The 20,591-nt window shown below is 53.4% G+C and overlaps 8 protein-coding genes across 8 annotated transcripts; 3 read left to right on the top strand and 5 right to left on the bottom strand.

Moving 5' to 3' along the window:
* Positions 1 to 125: 125 nt before the first annotated feature.
* Positions 126 to 4,741, top strand: MRS44_007221 (uncharacterized protein; the record flags this gene model as incomplete). Its single annotated transcript, XM_065620450.1, has 2 exons — positions 126 to 992; positions 1,040 to 4,741. The coding sequence occupies 2 exons, from the start codon at positions 126 to 128 to the stop codon at positions 4,739 to 4,741; spliced, it is 4,569 nt and encodes a 1,522-aa protein (XP_065476522.1).
* An 812-nt stretch (positions 4,742 to 5,553) lies between these two features.
* Positions 5,554 to 8,698, top strand: MRS44_007222 (uncharacterized protein; the record flags this gene model as incomplete). The annotated part of the gene is made up of 4 exons (XM_065620451.1): positions 5,554 to 5,772; positions 5,821 to 6,092; positions 6,145 to 6,372; positions 6,433 to 8,698. 4 exons carry the CDS (start codon positions 5,554 to 5,556, stop codon positions 8,696 to 8,698), a joined length of 2,985 nt encoding a protein of 994 aa, XP_065476523.1.
* A 658-nt stretch (positions 8,699 to 9,356) lies between these two features.
* MRS44_007223 (40S ribosomal protein eS26) lies at positions 9,357 to 10,071 on the bottom strand (the record flags this gene model as incomplete). The annotated part of the gene is made up of 4 exons (XM_046277036.2): positions 9,357 to 9,456; positions 9,616 to 9,718; positions 9,774 to 9,901; positions 10,049 to 10,071. 4 exons carry the CDS (start codon positions 10,069 to 10,071, stop codon positions 9,357 to 9,359), a joined length of 354 nt encoding a protein of 117 aa, XP_046129248.1.
* A 616-nt stretch (positions 10,072 to 10,687) lies between these two features.
* Positions 10,688 to 11,201, top strand: MRS44_007224 (uncharacterized protein; the record flags this gene model as incomplete). The annotated part of the gene is made up of 2 exons (XM_046272233.2): positions 10,688 to 11,062; positions 11,115 to 11,201. 2 exons carry the CDS (start codon positions 10,688 to 10,690, stop codon positions 11,199 to 11,201), a joined length of 462 nt encoding a protein of 153 aa, XP_046129247.1.
* A 1,031-nt stretch (positions 11,202 to 12,232) lies between these two features.
* Positions 12,233 to 15,105, bottom strand: MRS44_007225 (uncharacterized protein; the record flags this gene model as incomplete). Its single annotated transcript, XM_046283248.2, has 5 exons — positions 12,233 to 12,475; positions 12,527 to 13,649; positions 13,708 to 13,945; positions 14,536 to 14,990; positions 15,038 to 15,105. The coding sequence occupies 5 exons, from the start codon at positions 15,103 to 15,105 to the stop codon at positions 12,233 to 12,235; spliced, it is 2,127 nt and encodes a 708-aa protein (XP_046129246.2).
* A 1,084-nt stretch (positions 15,106 to 16,189) lies between these two features.
* On the bottom strand, positions 16,190 to 17,502 carry MRS44_007226 (uncharacterized protein; the record flags this gene model as incomplete). Its single annotated transcript, XM_046277034.2, has 3 exons — positions 16,190 to 17,237; positions 17,301 to 17,402; positions 17,453 to 17,502. The coding sequence occupies 3 exons, from the start codon at positions 17,500 to 17,502 to the stop codon at positions 16,190 to 16,192; spliced, it is 1,200 nt and encodes a 399-aa protein (XP_046129244.1).
* Positions 17,503 to 18,139: 637 nt separating this feature from the next.
* Positions 18,140 to 18,614, bottom strand: MRS44_007227 (uncharacterized protein; the record flags this gene model as incomplete). The annotated part of the gene is made up of 2 exons (XM_046279610.1): positions 18,140 to 18,312; positions 18,374 to 18,614. 2 exons carry the CDS (start codon positions 18,612 to 18,614, stop codon positions 18,140 to 18,142), a joined length of 414 nt encoding a protein of 137 aa, XP_046129243.1.
* Positions 18,615 to 19,224: 610 nt separating this feature from the next.
* On the bottom strand, positions 19,225 to 20,350 carry MRS44_007228 (uncharacterized protein; the record flags this gene model as incomplete). The annotated part of the gene is made up of 4 exons (XM_046282234.2): positions 19,225 to 19,898; positions 19,950 to 19,974; positions 20,026 to 20,129; positions 20,191 to 20,350. The coding sequence occupies 4 exons, from the start codon at positions 20,348 to 20,350 to the stop codon at positions 19,225 to 19,227; spliced, it is 963 nt and encodes a 320-aa protein (XP_046129242.1).
* Positions 20,351 to 20,591: the final 241 nt, after the last annotated feature.

Here is a 20,591-nt window from a genome sequence, read left to right on the forward strand (position 1 = left end):
AAACAAACGCGGGGCGCAACCACTTTATTATCATCTCAACCCAACACCCTTGAGCACCGCCCTGGCATTTGCACTGCATGAGCAATACATCGTTTTTCGATTAGATACCCCTACGAACACTCACAATGTCAGGCGCATCCCCGACAAGACCGACCCGGCGGGCCACCAGGCGCACCGCAATCATCGACTCCGATGATGAGGATGACCTCGTCTCCAACCGCTCCAGGATCCAAGAAGAGGAAGAGGACTATGAGCCAGAGCCGCAAAAAAGCCCTCGACGGCAAACACGAGGCGGACGCAAGTCGTCAACTCCCGCTGCCGCATCCAAATCACGAGGCCGTCCCCGCAAGAGTGCCACCTCCACCGCCTCGATCGAGCCCAGCGAGGTGTTTGATGCCGACTCGACGATCAAGCCTGAGCCCGAGTCTGCGAAGAAGCCGGCACCCCGGAAGCGCAAGAGCGCATCCACAAGAAGCTCGATCGGATCCATCCCCGACCTTCCTCCTCCCACACCGCAAGCCGGCTCACCAGAGACCTCGAGGATAGAAGCATCCCAGGCGGACACTTCAACATCCAGTGTGAATACTACGACCGTCGATGATACCCAGGCTACCATCAAGCCTATCAAGCCCATGGACACCATTATGGAGAAGCCCATGGACATTGTGCTTAAGTCGCGGACTGTGACCATACCCATTGTGGAGGACACAACACCCAAGGCCCGTATTGTTTTGACGCACCTCATCTTGAACAACTTCAAGAGTTATGCCGGCAGACAAGAAGTCGGTCCCTTCCATGCGTCCTTCTCTTCCGTCGTTGGCCCCAACGGCTCTGGCAAGTCCAACGTTATCGACTCGCTCCTCTTCGTCTTTGGTTTCCGAGCCAGCAAGATGCGACAAGGCAAGATTTCAGCCCTTATTCACAACTCTGCTCAGCACCCCAACTTGGAGTACTGCGAAGTTGCCGTTCACTTCCAGGAGGTCATGGATCAGGTATGAACTGTCGATTCCGAGTGTCTTACCATTACTAACATGTTCAGCCTGGCGGTGGCCACGAGGTTATTCCTGACTCCGAACTCATTATCTCACGAAAAGCGTTCCGAAACAACTCGAGCAAATACTACATCAATGGCAAGGAATCCAATTTTACGACAGTCACCACTCTCCTCAAGGACCGAGGCGTCGATCTGGACCACAAGCGATTCCTGATTCTTCAGGGTGAAGTCGAGTCGATTGCTCAGATGAAGCCCAAGGCTGCAAATGAGCATGACGACGGCCTGCTCGAGTACCTCGAAGACATTATCGGAACCTCCAAGTACAAGACGCCAATCGAAGAGTCCGCTGCCGAAGTCGAGACCCTCAATGACGTTTGCATGGAGAAGAGTGGTCGAGTTCAGCACGTCGAGAAGGAAAAGAACAGCCTGGAGGACAAGAAGGACAAGGCAATTGCCTACATCCGAGATGAAAACGAGCTGGCCATGAAGCAGTCTGCGCTTTACCAGCTCTTCCTTCACAAGTGCAGCGAGAATGTTGCTGTGACTCAGGAAGCCATCAGCCAGATGCAAGCTCAGCTCGACGCCGAGCTTGAGAAGCATCACGGCAGTGAGCAAATAATCAAGAGTCTCGAAAGTGAGCACGCGAAGGGTGCCAAGGAGTTTGAGGCCCAGGAGAAGCAAACACAGGCTCTCGTCAAGGAGATGTCCAAGTTTGAGCAGGAGCGTGTCAAATTCGACGAAAAGCGAAAGTTCCTGGAGGACAAGCGCAAGAAGCTTGAGAAGACCATCGGCAACGCCGAAACAACATCTGCCGAAGCCGACGAGACCATTGAGCAATGTGGGGAGGAAATCGAAATTCGAACCCAGGCGATCGGCGAGCTTGAGGAACAAATTCAAACTGCCGAAGCCGAACTCGCCAAGATCCGTGACAGCTTGAAGGGCAAGACTCAAGCTTTCTCTGACCAAATCGCGGCTCTTCAAAAGTCTCTGGAGCCTTGGATGGAAAAGATCAACCAGAAGCAGTCGGCAATTGCTGTCGCGGAGAGTGAGCTCAGCATTCTCCAGGAGAAAGCCAATGCTGGTGCTGTCGCTTTGGAAGAGCTTGAGGCCAAGATTGTCTCCATCGAAGAGGGCAAGGCCGCCAAGAAGAAGGAGCTCAAGTCTTGCCAAGCGGAAAAGGCTGAGCTTCTGAAGGAGGCCGCCAAGATGCAGTCTGAGTTGCAGGTTCTCTCCGAACAGGAGCCCAAGATCCGCTCCAAGATCTCCAACGCGCGTCAAAAGGCCGATGAAGCTCGTTCAAGCTTGTCTAACACGCAGGCCCGGGGCAACGTCCTCGCTGCGCTGATGCGCATGAAGGAGTCTGGCCGTATTGACGGCTTCCATGGACGCCTGGGTAACCTTGGTACCATTGATCAAAAGTACGATGTCGCCATCTCAACAGCCTGTGGTGCACTTGACAACTTTGTCACCGAGACTGTCGAGGCTGGTCAGCAGTGTATCGAGTATCTCCGAAAGAACAACGTTGGACGAGGCAACTTCATCTGCTTGGACAAGCTGAGAGTTCGAGACCTGTCGCCTATTCAGACTCCTGAGAACGCCCCTCGTCTGTTTGATCTCGTCCAAGCCAAGGAAGACAAGTTCCGACCCGCCTTCTACCACGCCATGCAAGACACCCTCGTCGCTACAGACCTCGCTCAGGCGAACAGGATCGCATACGGCGCAAAGCGATGGCGAGTCGTTACTCTTGATGGAGAACTCATCGACAAGTCTGGTACTATGTCGGGTGGTGGTACAACTGTCAAGAGAGGCCTCATGTCTTCCAAGCTCGTCTCAGATGTGAGCAAGGACCAGGTCGCCAAGCTTGAGAGTGATCGCGATGGATGGGAGGCCAAGTTCCAGGAGTTCCAAGAATACCAGAGAGAATGTGAGACTCGCCTCCGAGAGCTGAACGAGCAGATCCCTCAGCTCGACACCAAGATGCAGAAGCTCAACCTTGAAATCGAGAGCGCCGAAAGGAACGTCGCCGACCTTCAACGACGCATCAAGGAGGTCAGCAAGGAGCACCAGCCCTCAGCCACTGACAACAACCGCATTGCCGCTCTGCAGAAGGAGATCGCCAAGCTCAACAAGGAGGTGGAGAGGCTTCACGAGGAGACGTCCAGCGTGGAAGAGGAGATCAAGGCTCTGCAGGACAAGATCATGGAGGTGGGAGGCGAGAAGCTTCGCGCGCAGCGAGCCAAGGTCGACGCCATCAAGGAGGAGATTTCATCCAACAATGAGGAAATCTCCAATGCCGAGGTTCGCAAGGTCAAGGCTGAGAAGCAGAAGATCAAGCTCGAAAAGGACCAAGCGAAGTCCACCAAAGAACTCGAGGCAGCCGCCCGTGATCTGGAGAAGCTTGAGAACGATATCAATAACCAGGGCGAGATCGCTGAGCAGCTTCAGGCCCAGGTTGAGGAGGCTGAGCAGGGCCTGGCCTCCAAGAAGAAGGAGCTCAAGTCACTTAAGAAAGAGTTGGATGAGAAGACAGATGAACTGAATGAGACAAGAGCGGTCGAGATTGAGATGCGCAACAAGTTGGAGGAGAACCAGAAAGTTCTTGTTGAGAACCAAAGACGACTCCGCCATTGGGACGACAAGCTGTCCAAGCTTGTCCTCCAGAACATCGACGACCTCATTGGCGGTTCTTCAAGCCAATCCAGGTCTCAGCCGAAGGTCAAGCCGCAACCGAGTGACGATGGAGACGTGGATATGGACGACGCTCCTCAAGATGATGTGGACATGACTGACGCCCCTCAAGAGGACGAGGGCGAAGAGGAAGAGGAGGAAGATGAGGGCGAGCACAGCGGCCAACCCAGCGAGCTTCCCCGGTATACTCCCGACGAGCTTGCTGACATGCGGGAGGAGACACTCAAGGGCGAGATTGCTGCTCTAGAGGAAAAGACACAGAACGTCAATGTCGACCTGAGCGTCCTTTCGGAATACCGAAGACGTGTGGAAGAGCACGCGGCTCGTTCTTCAGACCTGCAGTCTGCCATTGCACAACGAGATGTGGCCAAGAAGCGGTGCGACGATCTTCGGCGCCTGCGGCTGGAAGGCTTCATGGAAGGTTTCAGTGCCATCTCCCTCAGGCTGAAGGAGATGTATCAGATGATTACCATGGGAGGAAACGCGGAGCTGGAACTGGTGGACAGCCTTGACCCCTTCAGCGAGGGTATCTTGTTCAGTGTGATGCCGCCCAAGAAGAGCTGGAAGAACATCAGCAACCTTTCTGGTGGAGAGAAGACGCTGAGCAGTCTGGCGTTGGTGTTTGCCTTGCACCACTACAAGCCAACACCTCTGTATGTCATGGACGAGATCGATGCTGCGTTGGATTTCAGAAACGTGAGTGCCACCCTGCCCCTGAGACACTCGGCTGCGAATCGGCCATTGAAGCTTACGCTCGCGTGGGCATGCCATATCGCTTCCCTACTCTCTCGTATTTCGATAACAGCTAACAGTCTCCAGGTCTCGATCGTTGCCAATTACATCAAGGAGCGTACCAAGAACGCCCAGTTCATTGTCATTTCGTTGCGCAACAACATGTTTGAGCTTGCGGCGCGGCTGGTTGGAGTGTACAAGGTCAATCATATGACCAAGAGTGTGACGATTGAGAACAAGGACTTTATCGTGAGACCCCAAGGGCAGCAGCAACAGCAGCAACGAGTCCAGGGGGGTAATCCGACAACGACATTACCGTTCAGGTGATGAGCTGTCTGATGGTGTTTGGTACGGAGTTGTGTCATGATGATAATGCGGGTAATGAATAACTACAGGACGGGGGCTAGATTATGATATTTGACGATATTTGCATTGGCAGACCAACGGGCGTTACGACGATGGTGATACCGTGTTCTCATGTCGAGTACAATGATACTCATCTCTTCTCAATTGGGATCTAATTATATTCAGCTTATCCAGGGCCTGACAGCTTGACTTGTCATCATCCTCGAGTTGCCTCGTCCCATCATTCACTCGTACCACGCTCGCGTCCCACGATCCAGGAACCGGCTTTTGTGCCACCACCTCGAGTCGCCATGGACCAAGACTCGACTGGGCTTTGCAACCTGGGACATTAAGGACTCAAGCCACTCGCCGAGTCCCAAGCGACCCTTCCCGTGCCTCGTGGTCACGACGCAGATAGCCGTTCACGTCTGCCGCGAACCGTCGATCTGGCAGGCGCACACGCAGTGGCATGCTGATGACAGCTGCAGGAGATGGCCAATCTGCGGAGGGAACACCTACAAGTGCCGAGGTCGAGACCAGCTGTGAGATGTCGTGGTGTCTCGGCAGATTCTCTTCCATGTCTCGCAGGTCGAGTCGAGTTCGGGCGTCCTGAAGAGGATGGCTGCGTTATCAGGGGGCGAAAAGGACAGGCGGCCTCGTACTGGAGATTCAGGAGGTGTTCGCGATGGTTAGGTACGTGCTATAAGTAACCTCGAGGCAGTCTTGGAAGAGCAACACCACACTCTTCACACACAACCATCTCCCAACACGCTCGTTTCTCCTCACTGTTCATTATGTGGAGGCTACTCCCCATCACCCTCCTCCGCTTAGCTTCCGCGTTTCCTACCAACTGGAATGGGACGACTACTTGTCCTCAGGATGCCCTCTACACGTCTCTTATTGGCGATGGCGGCGAGTTTTGCTCTAGTGTTCTTGAAGGGAGCCACTGCGGGACGGGTTATAGCACGCCTCCGGAGTATATGAGATATAACCAGACGCAGATATCATCCTATGTGAGTGTTCTCGCTGTTGATGTCGGGAGATGTGCTAATGTGAAGTAGTGCGAGTGTATCCTCACGGACTCGGGTGCTGTCGCGACATCGGCAAACTCGTCTAGGGAGACGACGGGAGATATCACGGTTACAACTGCGGGCTCGGCTTCTCAGACTGGAAGTCAGAGTGTTTCGGAGACACAGTCTGAGATGGGAAGGCCAGGAGGGCCGTCGGATTCGACGTCGATGGCGACGACGGAAGGGCCAATGTCGACGCCTACAGGCTCTTCGAATGGGACCAATTCAGCTTCGTCATCTCTTGGGGGAAGCAACCGGAAGTGGTACCTCAGGGTCGGCATCCAACGAGTCGCAATCAGTGGCAACTGGTTCCAGGAACGCGACGACTGGGTCTGCCCTGTCCTCTTCTGGTGGTAGTCCCTCGGGTTCAACCTGGACGACAACGACGGGAACACCAACTCCTGGTTCCTGGAACCAGACTCGGTCTGCTGTGTCCTCCGAAGAAGCTTCAGGTCAGGTCGCCTCAAACTCGACATGGATGACGACGACTGGAACACCAGGGCCGACGACTTCTGGCTATTGGAACAATACTCTGTTGCCTTGGTCATCCTCAGGGGAAACAGCAAGCCAAAGCGCTTCTAACACTAAACCTAACAATTCAAGGCCAACTACGAGTGTCTCTTGGAACTCAACCTGGCCTGCGTTGTCATCTTCTGGAGAGGCGACAGGAGGGAGTCCCTGGAATACTCCAACCGGCGGGTTGACTCCAACGGCGAGTGGCACTTGGAATGAAACGCGATCAGCTTCGTCTTCGATCAACCGTCCTTGGACAAGACCAGCACCAGGTAACAGTACTCGTAGCTCTACAATCAGAGCCACACCAACAGGAAGTTCGTGGAATACTACCGACTCTGGAACTCCAATGCCGACGACCCAAGGAACCGTCTCGTCTTTTTCACAGGCCGTCAACAACACATGGAGTACCTGGCCATTCTCACCAACCACGGATGTCACGTCAGATCTCAATGAACCTGGAATGACGCGTTCCTGGTCAACTCGCTCGACCTGGAACACCACCACCAGCGCTTCGCTACCTTGGCCTGTTCCTGGAACCCCAACTTCGGGGAGCGGAGAAGGTGTGTCACTTCCTACTGTTGCACCCACCTCAACCTTTGTGGGCTGGAACTCGAGCGTGAGCTTGCCGACTATTAGCTGGAACGCAAGTATAAGCCTGCCAACCATCAACTCGAGTATAAGCCTTCCGACTATCAGCTGGCCCTCGGGAACTCTACCATTTCCGAGTCTCCCGTTTCCTACTCCTCCGTTCCCTATCCCTTCTCTACCTACACTCTCCGACTTCATACCAAGCCAGACTCCAAGCGGCAGCGTTGCACCTAGTGGAGATACCACGTCCTCTCCCTCGGGGAGCATCGACTCTGTCACAGCTCCCACAAGTCCCACGCCCACAGCCGCTCCATCCGGCAGCTTCAACGAGACTGTATCTCGCTGGGCCAACGCCACGACGACTGGCGTGTCCGAGTTTCCGGCTGTCCACTACACGCACGTCACACGTACCGCGGCTCTCTCGCAGGAGACGTGCCATACTCTGGGGCCGGACCCCGAGGGCGATGCGACTCGTCGTGCATTGTTGTACAACTCGAGACTTCGAGAGGAGAATGTCTCTATTCCGATACCGTATATCGAGTCTGTCGAGTTTGAGAGCGAAGGGCTCAATCCGCTCTACCTCACGGTTCGCGATGAACAAGGAGGAACCTACTTTGTCGGCATTTCCCGTCGAGGGCAGCTCTCCGTCTTTGATCCTTCTGGGAACTCGATGTCGCTGGATGCCGTGGGGATTCACTTCTCGGGACCCAACTGCACGTACCATATCACGATCGAGATCAAGGACATGTACGAGCAGATAGCCGACCTAGCAGGTGTACAGTGCGCTGCGATCAAGCGAAAGAGGCGCATGGAAGATATGGACTTTAAACAGGTTCTGTATCTGGAGGATCAGTGCGGTAACCCCGTTGACAAGTCTCTCAAACAGTATCCTCAGCTCCTTGTTGGCGGTACCGTCTGTGCAGACATCGACGTCGACGAGGAAATTGGAAGATGGGAGTTTGACTGCGCATTCCCTGGTGCTGAATCTGGGTTCTTGAGATGTCAGCAGGCCATCAAGGAAGACGTCCTTGACGTTATCACGGTTGATCCGTTTGGAGGCTTATGTCCGGATCTCTCGACGGTGGTCACCACGCTCGACGCAACCGCCCAGGATATTCTCGACCCAGATGTCCTCCGCAAAGACCTAGGAAACGAAGGTCTTACCGGGAAGCAAGTCCAAGAAGCTGACGCCGCCGTCGCGGCGTACACCAAGCTCTGGACCGCTCTACGCGCCTTCTTCTCCAAACGGTTGACCTTCTCCTCATACGGAGCGCTGGAGACATACGTCAACGTGTACAACACCTACCGCAGCTTCGAGACAGACATTTGCCAGTCCCTCCACGTAGACGAGATCCCCTTCGGCCTCAGCCTCATCGCCGGCGCGACACGAATCCCGTCGATAACAAGCCTCAGCTGGGCACCCACAAGAACGCGACCTTACAACATCACCATCCAAGATCCCTCCCGAATGGCCTGCTGCCCCGGAGGTAGAGTCGCCAAAACAAAGGACGACACGTGCGCATACCCACGAGAAGCCATCATCGAAGGAACAGGCTGCATCTGCGGCAAGACCTCCAAAGGTCTCGGCGTCGCGTTCGAATGGACAGAGTGCGGAAACTTTGTAGCAAGCTGTGAAGCAGATGGAGATTGCGACGAAGGTTTCATTTGTTTAACGGGGAGCTGCTGTGGAGGGGGTGTTTGTGTTGATGCGTTTGCTTGTTCGCAGAATGGGACTGAGTTGGTCAAGTTTAATGGTGTGATTTAGGGTAGATGAGGGTTTCTCGAGATCCATGGATATATACGATGTTGTTGGATAGTTAGGAGTGTAATTGAATGAATTTGATCTTTTTACTTTTGAAGATAATGGTTTTAAAATAGCTATGATTAAAAATCTGCGCTGATTTGTTTGGATTGGCACGTTGTGGTTGATGTGAGAGGGCATCGCAAGTCTAGCTTCCGTCATCTCACACAAGAACGAGATCAAAGGGAGAACACCGCGCCCTAGAGCTCTTCAATTGCTCAACAGAATTAAGGACAATGACATTTTGGCATGGACAAAAATTCTACAGCACCTAACAAATCGCTGCCTGCTTGTTTCCACGAGACGCCTCTCTTGACATACATCGTACGGTTCCCGTCAACAGTTCGAGCAGAGAATTGCGATGAATGGATGCACACTAATAAGTCCACGAGGGATTGCAATTGCGTCTTCATCCGACGCGGAACATTCGTCACAGATCATCACAATGGCAGGTTCTAGTGGACAAAAGATGTTGTCAAGAGGTGGACATGATTTGGCGTCCGATTGTATTTTGGAATCCGTTCAAAGATTCATAATCCCAAGTCATCATCCCATGCGTTTTTAATGCACCGTTTGTCATAAAACCAGACACCCCGGGAAGTCCCAAACCGTTTCAACACATTTAAGCCTTAGGGGCAGTAGGGACGATCTTCTTGCCGTCCTTGTTGTAACGGACACGAGGGGGAGGGGCACGGTTGCGGCGGCCGACGCGAGATCGGACACTGTGAGTCTTGTCAGCATTTCGACTCAACATACCTAGGGGGGAACTGCTCTGCTAGAGAGACAGTGGAAGGGAGTGTTCCAAAAGTACGACCAAGGCTCATCTGAAGCACATACGCAACCAAGGCGCAGTTGTCACACTCCCGGGAAGGACAACGTACCGGACAATCTTGCCGTGGATGGCGCAAGAGACGCAGTACTGCAGCTTCAGGTACATCTTGGGTACGGTGTACTCCGCGAAGACGGAGGCATCCGAGATGTCACCTATTGTAATTGTAAGCGCTTTGTCGAAAGCTGGTCGAAGAAGGGAGAAACGTACGAATAGCAGCAGACTCAACCATGTTGCGGATGGTGAACCGCTTGATGGCCTTGTCCTTGGGGGTGCATCGCGAGCAGTTGCTGCATCGGATGGGCTTGACGTGGCCGCGGCCCTTCTTGTTTCGGCCGCTGAGAGGTTGTTAGCGATCGTGTTCAGTGTGCGAGAGAGCCAGAGCTGTCAATCGTCGGCGTCGCGAGCGTGCTCAAGAATCTCGTCGAGAGGCATCGTCGGCGGCGGTGGTGATTGTGACTGGCAGGCGAAGGAGGGAGTCGTACTTGTTCTTTCTCTTCTTGACCATTTTGACGGTTGCTGCTGGGGGTTAATACTCAGGTCCACGCGAGGAAAGGAAAGAAAAGAAGAAGAAGGACTTACTGAAATGTGCGTTATCAAAAGGCGTTGGAGTTCTGTGGCAGAGTCCACTTTTGGGTTGGCTCGTAGGGCAAAGGGGAATTTTGTCGTGGTGGAGAGGGGACCCGCTTCACACACACGCACACACAAGCGCACGAGGGGCAATATTTTGCGGGCAAGGGCTATGCACAGGTGGAAACCCTAGATCATGTGACCCCACTTCTCCTCCACCCCCGTCTCCCATGAATTTCTGAGCCGGCGCCGCCACCACCACGAGAGAGATCTTCTTCAACCCATCCCGCACCATCTGAGGATTGCTTAGGAAGGCAATAATTATTATTGTCGAGGTACGTCTGAAAGATGCTGCAAACACCCTTTTCCATGATGAGGGCTTCATTGCCTCTCACATGAGAATTTCACTCTCGTCGTTGTCAATTTCCCCTCCTCGCGAACCGATCGCATATTTCTCGTGTGCCCTCGAGTCGCGGGAGGAACATTGTCGCGACTCGCCATCACCAGAACCTTCAACACCAAGACCTGAATTCTAACAGTCTCAGTTAGGCAAGATGCAGATCTTCGTCAAGACCCTTACGGGGAAGACGATCACCCTTGAGGTGGAGTCTTCCGACACCATCGACAACGTCAAGTCCAAGATCCAGGACAAGGAGGGCATCCCCCCGGACCAGCAGCGACTCATCTTTGCTGGCAAGCAGCTCGAGGATGGCCGCACCCTGAGCGACTACAACATCCAGAAGGAGAGCACCCTCCACCTGGTCCTCCGCCTGCGTGGTGGTGCCAAGAAGCGCAAGAAGAAGGTCTACACCACCCCCAAGAAGATCAAGCACAAGCGCAAGAAGACCAAGTTGGCTGTGCTCAAGTACTACAAGGTCGACTCTGATGGCAAGATCGAGCGACTTCGACGCGAGTGCCCCAGCGACACTGTGAGTTCTCTCCAACACATCCTCTTTCGTGACAAATACTGACAGCAAGCAGTGCGGCGCTGGTGTCTTCATGGCTGCCATGCAGGACCGTCAGTACTGTGGTCGCTGCCACCTGACCTACGTCTTCGACAAGCAATAAATGCATGACCAAGGGATTTGATTGGGATTGATGACGGAACGGATTGGGTGCCAAAAATGGGCGTTGAAGGCTGTAGCATAGAGCACATCCAGTTTCTGAGATAATGCATGCTTGATTGAGACGACAACACATGATGATTCCCCCTACTTGACTCTGCCGTGCTCCAAGTGACGATGCTGCCATCAAGACACTGGATCTGACTGGAAGCGATGAAGTGCTGCCACCAAGATGTTGGATGACTGCGACTAGAGCAAGATGCGCATCCATCGCTTGCAATCCATCCTTCGTGCGACAGCATTTTGGATATCGACATGCACGAAATTACTGCAGGTACCATCAAGGCCAAGCCCAATCCGTCGTGTGAATCGCAAATAATTTCGCAGCCTCGCGTAAAACAATTGTGCCCAGCCTCGAAAAATTTCATTTCGCCAGAGCCTTGCTTGCCCTGGTGGGGCTCCTCACCACACCTTGAGTTTGCCTCACCGAGGTCCACCGCAAGGTCAGCTGAAGTCACGGGTCAGTCAATGGATCCAATGCCATGGGATTCACACATGCACAGAAGCATCATGACACACTGCATCTTCAGTGAACTGCGTGTTTTTGAAACAAAGGGTATGAGTTCTCCCTCGTAGTGAAAAACAGGTTTACATCAAGCCAAATGCCCTCAAAACGCCCAAAAGCCATATAAGCCAGATCCTACAAACTCCTCTCAAGAAAGTGCACAAGAACCTTGGGAGGCTGACCTCTCCCACGCTCGCCGCTTCTCTAGTGTGTTGGCAATGTACAACTCTGGCGGGAGTGAGGTGTCGAGGCCGGCAGCCATGACCACCTTCTTCGCCGAGCTTCGCAAAGATGAGCGTGTCGGCAGATGGTGGTTGACGCCCTCCAGCACGTCTGTCGTGACTGAGGACTCTCCATGACATCGTCTCCCATTGTCCTCGTTTCCAAAACGTTCGGCGGCCCCTGGAGCATACTCATCCCTTGTGGAGGCGATGGCTTGCCCAGGGGGCTGTCAAGCGATCCGAGGAGCTTTACTCGTCATCGGCAACCTCCGACTTTCTCTTCTTCTTCTTCTTCTTCTCGCCGTCGACCTCCTTGGAGGCGGGGGCTTCCTCCTCATCTCGCTTGCGCTTCTTCTCCTTCTTCTCTTTCTTGTCCTTCTTTTCCTTCTTCTCCTTCTTGGACTTCTTGGCGGACTCGGGCTCAGGGACATCGGCCATCTCCTCGTCCTCATTGGCATCGTCGCCGTCGTCAATGAGGTCCATGACGGACTTCTGTTGAAATAGTTAGCACTGTTCAACCTCAAAGGCTGCAATTCCACTTACCATGACGTCGGAGTTCTTGGCGGGTTTCTTGCCAGTGGCATAGAACTCTAACCGGTCCTCAACCTGCTGTTTGAGAGCCTCACCGAAGCGAGTGGAGGGCTCCTCAGAGAAGTTGTCGATACGGCTGGCCATACTGCACTTGTTGGCGAGGTATCGCGAGATGCGACCCTTGTTGCGCACACCGGCCTTACCAATGAAGCTGCTGTGGTAGATGAGACCGTACTTGGGGGTGTTGCTCTTGCTCTTGAGGGCACGGAACAGGGCCTTCTCGGCACCGAGAATCTGCAGAGTAGAGGCAGGGTACTTGGAGAGGTTGGTCAGGGATCCGGCGTGCGAGATCAGGCGGGCGGCGACAGGAGTGCCAATCAGGGTCTGGAGGTTGGGGGCGACGTTGGACATCTTCTTCTCGAGGTACAGCGCAGTCGACTTGCGGTTCTCGGCCTGCTTAACGACAGCCTCGGCGAAGCCGTGGACAATCTCGAGGTCAGCGGGAGAGATGTCGAGACCCATGGACACCTTGGCGGCATCAATGATGGCCTGAGCCTTCTCGCCATCCTCGCCAAGGAGAGCAGCAATGTCGTGGAGCTTGTCGTCGTTGAGACTCTTCTTGTCGCCAATGGCAAGGACAAGCTTGGCGTAGGTCAGGTTGTCGGAGACAATCTTGATGAGCTCGGGGAAGTGCCATCCGTACCACTCGCGGACGCGCATGAAGAACTGGTTGACACCCTTGTCCTGGAAGTCGATGGTCGCGCTGGCCTGGATGATGTGGTTGTCGTTGCGGGTGACGCTGAACTTGACCTTAGCGCGAGAGTAGGCGTGACCCATACCCAGACCGGCCTTCTCGACATCGCCAGACTTGAGGCCACCGAGGAGCTTGTCGGCGTGCAGTCGGATACCGCGAATCACGTCTCCGACAATTTCAGAGGTGTCGGCAGTCTCGCACTCGATTCCGGGGAAGACAGCCTTGATCGCACCAGCAAGGTTCTTCTCGGAGACGCCCAGGACGACCTTGGTCTTCTTGCCGCTCGTTTGGGGAAGGTTGAGCTCGAGGACGGACTTGAGGTAGTCCGACACGATACCCTCGGAGACGAGGTTGATGTTCTCAAGAGCCTCGACGTGGCCCCTGGGTCTATAGTTAGCATCGCGAGTCATACTACACCACAGGCGCAAGGCGTAAATACCGGAAAGGGCTGAAATTGGCCAGCTTGACCATCTTGCCGAACTTGGCGAGGTCGTTGGCAGCAGCCTGGGTTTCCTTCAACTTCAACCCCACCGCATCCTGCTGATGCACCACCTTGAAGAGGGCATAGCCCACAGGGGATTCGTAGAGAGCGTAGTCGATGTGTGACATCTTGTCTTGGTCCCAGCCGGTGCCGCAATTGGAGGGGGGTTCCGCGTCTCGAAGGGTGTTGGTGATGGCTGGAGACTGAGTTTTCGCACTTTTTTCCCGTAGAAAATTTCTGGCAGCTCCAAGCTACGAGCACGGGCCACCGAGGCTGAATGTGGCTGGTATGAGATCACGTGGTCTTGCTGTGCTCCACATGTGGCTCACACTGCAGCTCTTCTCAAGCCGCGGCCAGTATGCTTCAGAACTCGTCATCAGTTCTCGGACGCTTTGGAATCTTGTTTTCTTCAAGTAAGTTCAAGATGCAAGAATGGACGATGGCGAGATATCGATGTGTTGAATCTCATGTGGTATCATTTCATGTGCTGCTCTGCCTCTCGCCTTGGACTCCCCACTGAATGCCTGTTTGGCCAATGCCTCAGAAGAGCGCACTCACAGCAATCATAACGCTAAAAGATGTTCTCATCACAAGTATCTCACTAAAACGCAAGGAACAAGGCCGTCAAGCTCACTGAAAGTGCAACCAATGCCGAAACACGCTCACCAACCCTCGATGCAGCTCCCAAGAACGCCCACTCTTCACAACCCCCATGTCCGATGTTGTACGCTAAAGACTGATGGATCGCAAAGCTCTTGATCGAGTACGGGACCGTCCGACACTCACCGCCAATCTCGGTCTGGCAGCTGTTCTCGAACCAAGGCCACCTCTCATAAGGGTCATCGCTTCCGGCCAGCATTTGTTCACAGTCTTCAAACGCGTAGATGTAAAACACCCACGGCGCGTCCTCGCCGGCTTTGATCTCTCCTGTTTGATTGACTTGCTCGTACCAGACTCGGGAGTAGTTGGCCTTGGAGTCAAAGTTGTCACGGTTGCGGAGGAGCCAGTGCACGCCGTTGGGTTCGCGAAGGTTGTAGTCCAAGTCGTAGACTTTCCAGGTAGCGTTCATGAAGCCAGTATCGTTGGATTGTGAGAAGATGTCTGAGAGGTTGAAGCATGTGTACGCGCTCGGTAGGTCAGATGTGGTGAGGACTAGGCCTGTTGTCGTCTTGTTGGCATCGTCGGCTTGGCAAGAGTCTTCCTCATCGTCGGCAAAGAATGCGACTGTAATGTTTCCGTTGCTTGAACGTTGTTAGTGTTAGAAAACTCGCGAGATAGCTGTTCATACCCTATCACTTGTTGTGCAGAGACAGATAGTGAAAGAAGCGCAAGTATTGACAGCGCTTGGAACTTCATGATGCTTGGCAAAGTTCAGGTTGTACTTGAGCAGTTATCAGTGTCTTCAGAGAAAACATGGACGAGATACGATAAATCAATGGACCAAAGCAATAGGAATTGAGACAAACCCATTGCATAAATACGGCTGCCTCCAAGGGGCATTGCAGTCTACTCAAGGCGAGATGGCTGTGCTTGTCGCGACGTCATGATCAGCAAGATGGCGATCCTACGATCAACCAACAGCCCAACTTTGACAACGAAGGCATTCCTTTCTCCGGAAGTGTGCCACGGGGGTTTCTTGACTTAAGCATATTCGCTAGTTCCTGGTAAAAGCACATGTGCCGAAGAGGCGGCCGCCCGCGCTCCGTTTCTCTTGACTCTGGCGGTGGTGGTGTTGGTGGTGTTGGCACATGGATGGAGAAATAACAGCAACACCTCTAACTCCCCTCAAAGGTCACGACTGTCAAAATGAATAGAGATGCTAAAGTGAGAAAAACTATTATAAGATTCAAGATTTCATCCATGATCCTTCGAGCAAGATATGCTTATACCTCTCTGCCTTTCTTGTGTATCACCTTTTTCTTCACCCATGTGGTTGGTTCTGTTCCTAGATGGTCGCATGGCAGCGGCTTTTCTCCGTGAAACTGCCTGAAAGTTAGAACCCCTTGGTCAGAAAATCAAGTCCTGGTCAAGGCCTGTTCCAGATGTCGACTCGGGGCCTCTTGTTGGCTGGAAATCGGGTGGATGATCATTCCATCCTGGGAGCTGTTGGTTCATCTTTGTAAGGATTGGAAACCTGATGGACATCCCAGGACTTTTGCGTCGGCCGCCTGGATCATACCCAATATCCTTGCGCGCTTCGTTACACCTAGCTTAGCTTAGGATGAGGTCTTGTGATGCCGATCAAGACTGTTTTGATGGCGAGCGGATTGCCTTGTCAGCTGTCAGTGTCAATAGCAGTATTACGTAGGTATTGAAAGATGTATTCTCGGATCTGTTTAAATTCATTGACGAAAACTTCATATATTCATGCTCTTTGTGCGTCAATTTGGGTGCCCTGTCCAGCTATCTTCCGGCCTGTTATTCCAAGCTACCCTTATCCTTAGTTGTTCGGGAACCCATTGCGCAGATTATCATACTTGGTTGCCGGATACTCGATGCAATTTTCCTGCCTCATGAGCGCCTGCGGTCCTCCAAAAGTATTAACCACAGTCGTGATCAAGCTCTGATCGCCCTCCTTGTCGCCGCTGCTCTCCCACCACATGGCACCTCCCAGCCGCCACTTCTTGATGTACTCGGCCTTTGCCCACGCCATCTGCGGCGTGTCGTACGTGACCATGGTGCGCCGCTGCGGGTCGTAGCAGTAGCTCGCACCGGAGGCGTTATCGTTGTACTCCTGGGCGCCCGCGAGGGGTAGGTTCTTGTAGTCGTAGACTCCGCGCTCCCAGTTGCCCTCTCCGATGCCTTGGTATGGGCGGCCGGGACCGTCGGTGTTCTCGAAAGAGCGGCCATAGAGGGGCATGCCGATGACAATCTTTTGGGGGTTGACGCCGCTGCGGACGTAGAAGTCGAGAGCGGCTGAGGTCGAGAAGGGAGTGGATGAGGGATTGTCGCGCGACGGGTACAGGTTGGCCTGGTGGCCGGCCGACGAGTCCCAGGAACCAGCGTAGTCGTAGGCCATGAGGTTCCAGAAATCCAGGTACTGGTCCATGCCGCGGATGTCTAGCTTCTGGAAGTTCTGCGCGCCCGCGGGGCAAGCCACGGTGAGCTCAAAGTGGTGAGGTCGGCTCAGGGTCTGGGCGTAGGCGTCCATGGCCTGGCGGACGGCAGCCAGCAGCTCGACATAGTTTCTCGCCTCGTTTGCATCCTGAGGGTACTCCCAATCAATGTCGATACCGTCAAAACCGAGGTTCTTAAGCAAGTCGACACAGCTTCTGGCAAACGTGTCACGACCCTGCGGGGTGCTCGCGGGAGCCTTGAAGTTGCTGCTATAAGTCCATCCACCGACTGAGAGGAGGATCTTGAGATTACGGTTGCGCCTCTTGAGGAGGTTGAGCTGTTTCATGCAACCGTAAAGGTTGGTGCCGGAATCATTCCAAGAGTCGCCCTCCCAGTGAATGTCGGTGTCCGCCCAAGCGTCGGTGAGATGGCTAGAGCATCATCCAATGGTAAGTAAAGCGGATCTGGCGGGTAGAGATGGGGTTCAAGCTTACACCTCGCCCGTGTCGCTGCGGACATTGGCAAACGAGTAGAGAACGTGGGTGAGCTTCTCTACGGGAAGATCTTGGGGACGATGCTTCCGGGCGTAGATGGCCCTGAGATGACGTTAGTCGATGGGTATCTACGGTCAAGGGTGGGTTCGTACCAGTTGACGTAGTAAGCTACGGTGCGGAAGCCTTCAGGACCGCCGCCCATTGTGGATGGAGTGAAGATGTTTAGGAGGGATGTATTGTGAAGAATCAATGCAGCAAGGAGCGCAAAGACGGCGCTTATAAGTAAAAGCCAAGACCAGCTGCAAGTCTTGGGTCGTGAGCTGGGCTGCCTCTGCTGGGTATTCGTGGTGATGGTGGAGCGGCACTTGAGGGGCACAATGTGGGGAATCACTTGAGTTGAAAGGAGCGTCAATTGCTAGCAAGCAACCTCTTAGATATAAGGAACGCGCCGAGGCATCCTTGCCTCTTACTCAGCTCAGCCGCCATGACCGACCTTGATTGACCCAATGTTTGCATCCCGTCCAAGAAAGAAAAAGGCGTCGTCATCTGGGGCGGTGATTGGGCTTGGGCTGTCTTTGATGCCAGCAGGTGTGGCGGTGCCCGACGTGGCGATGCAACTAACCTGGAACAATGGATGGGAGCCACGCAGTCGTCTAACGCAAACCGGTCCCTAAATATCATAAATAAAATATGAGAAAAATAATAGAGGTAACTAAATAGAATATTCAGAGATTCATGATATTATCTCTCATTGTTATCTCTCATTTAGCTCATAGTTAGGCTATATAGTGAATACTCTTTATTGGCTTAACTTAGCGTAGTCGTCCTGGTGTCGGATCTTAACTTTCTTTACGACCATGCGGAATTTTGGAGAAGACATCTGCCTCAGTTGACCAGGCAGGTTGGCCAGTCTCGTCGACCCACGCTTCGAGAACACTGACTTCGTGGGGACTGAGCGCCCAGCTGTTGCTCTCGAACCGGTTATTCTCCTTGTCATGCCATTTGCTTATAGCTGTGCATCTGTGAGCTTCTGCCTACCCTAAAGTGCAGGCTATTGTCAAGTGTTCACTCACGCTGCTTCTTGGCTGTCACCTTCCTTGCCCAGTCGTAGAAAATTCCCAGCACCATATCGTCAATCGTTGCAAGTCCGGGGAGGGCATTCCAGCCCTTGACATCTCTTTTGTGGAGGCTCTTGGTGACGGGCGCTGTGCTGTTCTGCACCTTGGCAACGCGGCATTTGTGGGCTTCGGGCAGGGGAAGGGCTTGCGCGGCGCTGATGAGCAGCAGGCCGAGTGCTGCGAAGGAGACCTTCATGGTGGCGGCGATGAGGAGGATGCGAACAGTATTGGAAAGCAAGCTGCGACAGCCAAGTGGCCGTCGATGGGCTTTTGTAACTTCATGCCGAAAGGAGAGCAGACCTGTCCTCCCCTCTTTCACAAAACTCAAAAGGACAAGTTGCTTGAAGCTCAACAATGTTACCTGAAGAAGCGCCGATGAAGATGAGAGGTAACTAAGCAGATTTGCGTTTCCCCTGCCGAGCAGATCGTGTACCTATAACGGTGCTTGAGGGTGGATTAAAATCACAACTTTAAGCTTAAGCCACGAGAAGTCTCCGGCCAACAGATCCATCTGCGGAAGAATGGTTTATCGGACGATGAGCAGGATACGGTGCACAGTTACTGGTCGCTTAAGCTTCTATTTCATGGGTAGGTATGAACGGCTAGAGAGGGTCATGATGCGTGGAACACTAGGAGGCACATTGAGAAATACACCGTATAAAGGGGTGGATTACGAGAGGCCTCAAGATCGAGATCTAGGCGTCAGGTGGGATACCAGCACATCTGCTGAGCGCGCCCGTACTAAAGCCTCCTGGTTCCTTCAACTAACTCTGGCCTGCGTGTTTGAAAACACCCATGCCCGATTCCTACAATAGCTCATCCTGCTTTACTCCTCGAGATACATACTCTCGATACAAATGCCGATGCTGCTCCAGAATCAACAGTGTCGCAGCTGTATGCGGTCCCAACCGCGCAAAACTGGGTAACCACCCCCTGAAAGCCCATCTCAACCCCTCAGACCTCGTCAATTCCGTCATCATGCCGACAATGGAACTTGAACCGCCCTGGCTCATGGTGCGTGTCTTGATCACATCGATGGGACTGCATATTGTTGTGGCTAAGAGGCCTGCCAGAAGCGAGGCTAGCAGTTGTGTTGGTGCACCATCCTTGAGACTGAAGTTGTCTATCAAAGACTGCTTGATGCCATCGTAGGAGGCAAGTTGACAGCCTGTCATGGCACCGGCCCGAATAGCGTTGGGAAAGACACCGCGGAGGTAGCCTTGGAGACCATCTGTCTTTGCGACGCGAACAAGGACGTCAAATACCGAGCGGTAGTTCTGTCGAAGAGACGGCGGAAGGGACCGGTCGTTTTGCATGCGCACGTTGGCAAGATCGGCCGGATTTCCGACGAGGGCACCGCATGCACCAGATAGAAAGGCACCTGGGAGAAGGATGGTCATGGGTGCTGGACCACCCCCATGTTTCGAAGACTGTTCCTTGATGGACTCGTAGATGGCGAATCTCGTGGACCCGTAAGTCACTACATTCTGATATTAGCACAAGGGATGCCAATCATCAAAAGAAGACCAACATTGACGAAGCAAGCCTGCTGATAGCTATGCCTTGAGTTAGTGACTGGCATCTAATTGATCTTTGAAGCCACTTACACCCCGGTATAGACCAGAGACACCCTCATTGCGAAGGATATGAACTATTGTCTCCAGGACGTTCTTTCTTTCCGACAACGGCGTAGCCTGAAGCCTGACCTTGACTAGAAATCATGACAAGTCAGTTACTCGGTATCCTGAAAGGATAGCAAGGAGACCACCCACCCAGATCAAGAGGATGTGAGCATATGACGGCCAGACATGATGCTGATCCGCCAAACCATTTCGGATATTGTATATTTTGTTTTGGTACCAACTTTTGGTGTTTATGGTGTTCTGTAAGAGCTGGAAGACACTGAACGGCTACTTGGGTATCTTGCGCCATGATTGCGGAGTGCTCCGAGAATGAAGAGAAGCCGGATATGAAGTGGAACGAATGGCTAGATCAACTGCCCTATTTGAAGTACTTGAAGGACAAGCAACACTTCTCTATACATCAATCATGGTCCGACTACTCCTGACAAGTCGGCGTTTTCTATACCATGTCGGAGCCGTGATGCCCCCGGAACCGAGGGCGTTGCGCCACCGGAGCCGGCAAGGTCATCGGGGTCGGCGCCCAAGATGCC

The sequence above is a fragment of the Fusarium solani genome (genome assembly GCF_023522795.1).
Source record: "Fusarium solani strain SB1 chromosome Unknown bctg00000004, whole genome shotgun sequence".
NCBI lineage: Eukaryota > Fungi > Ascomycota > Sordariomycetes > Hypocreales > Nectriaceae > Fusarium > Fusarium solani.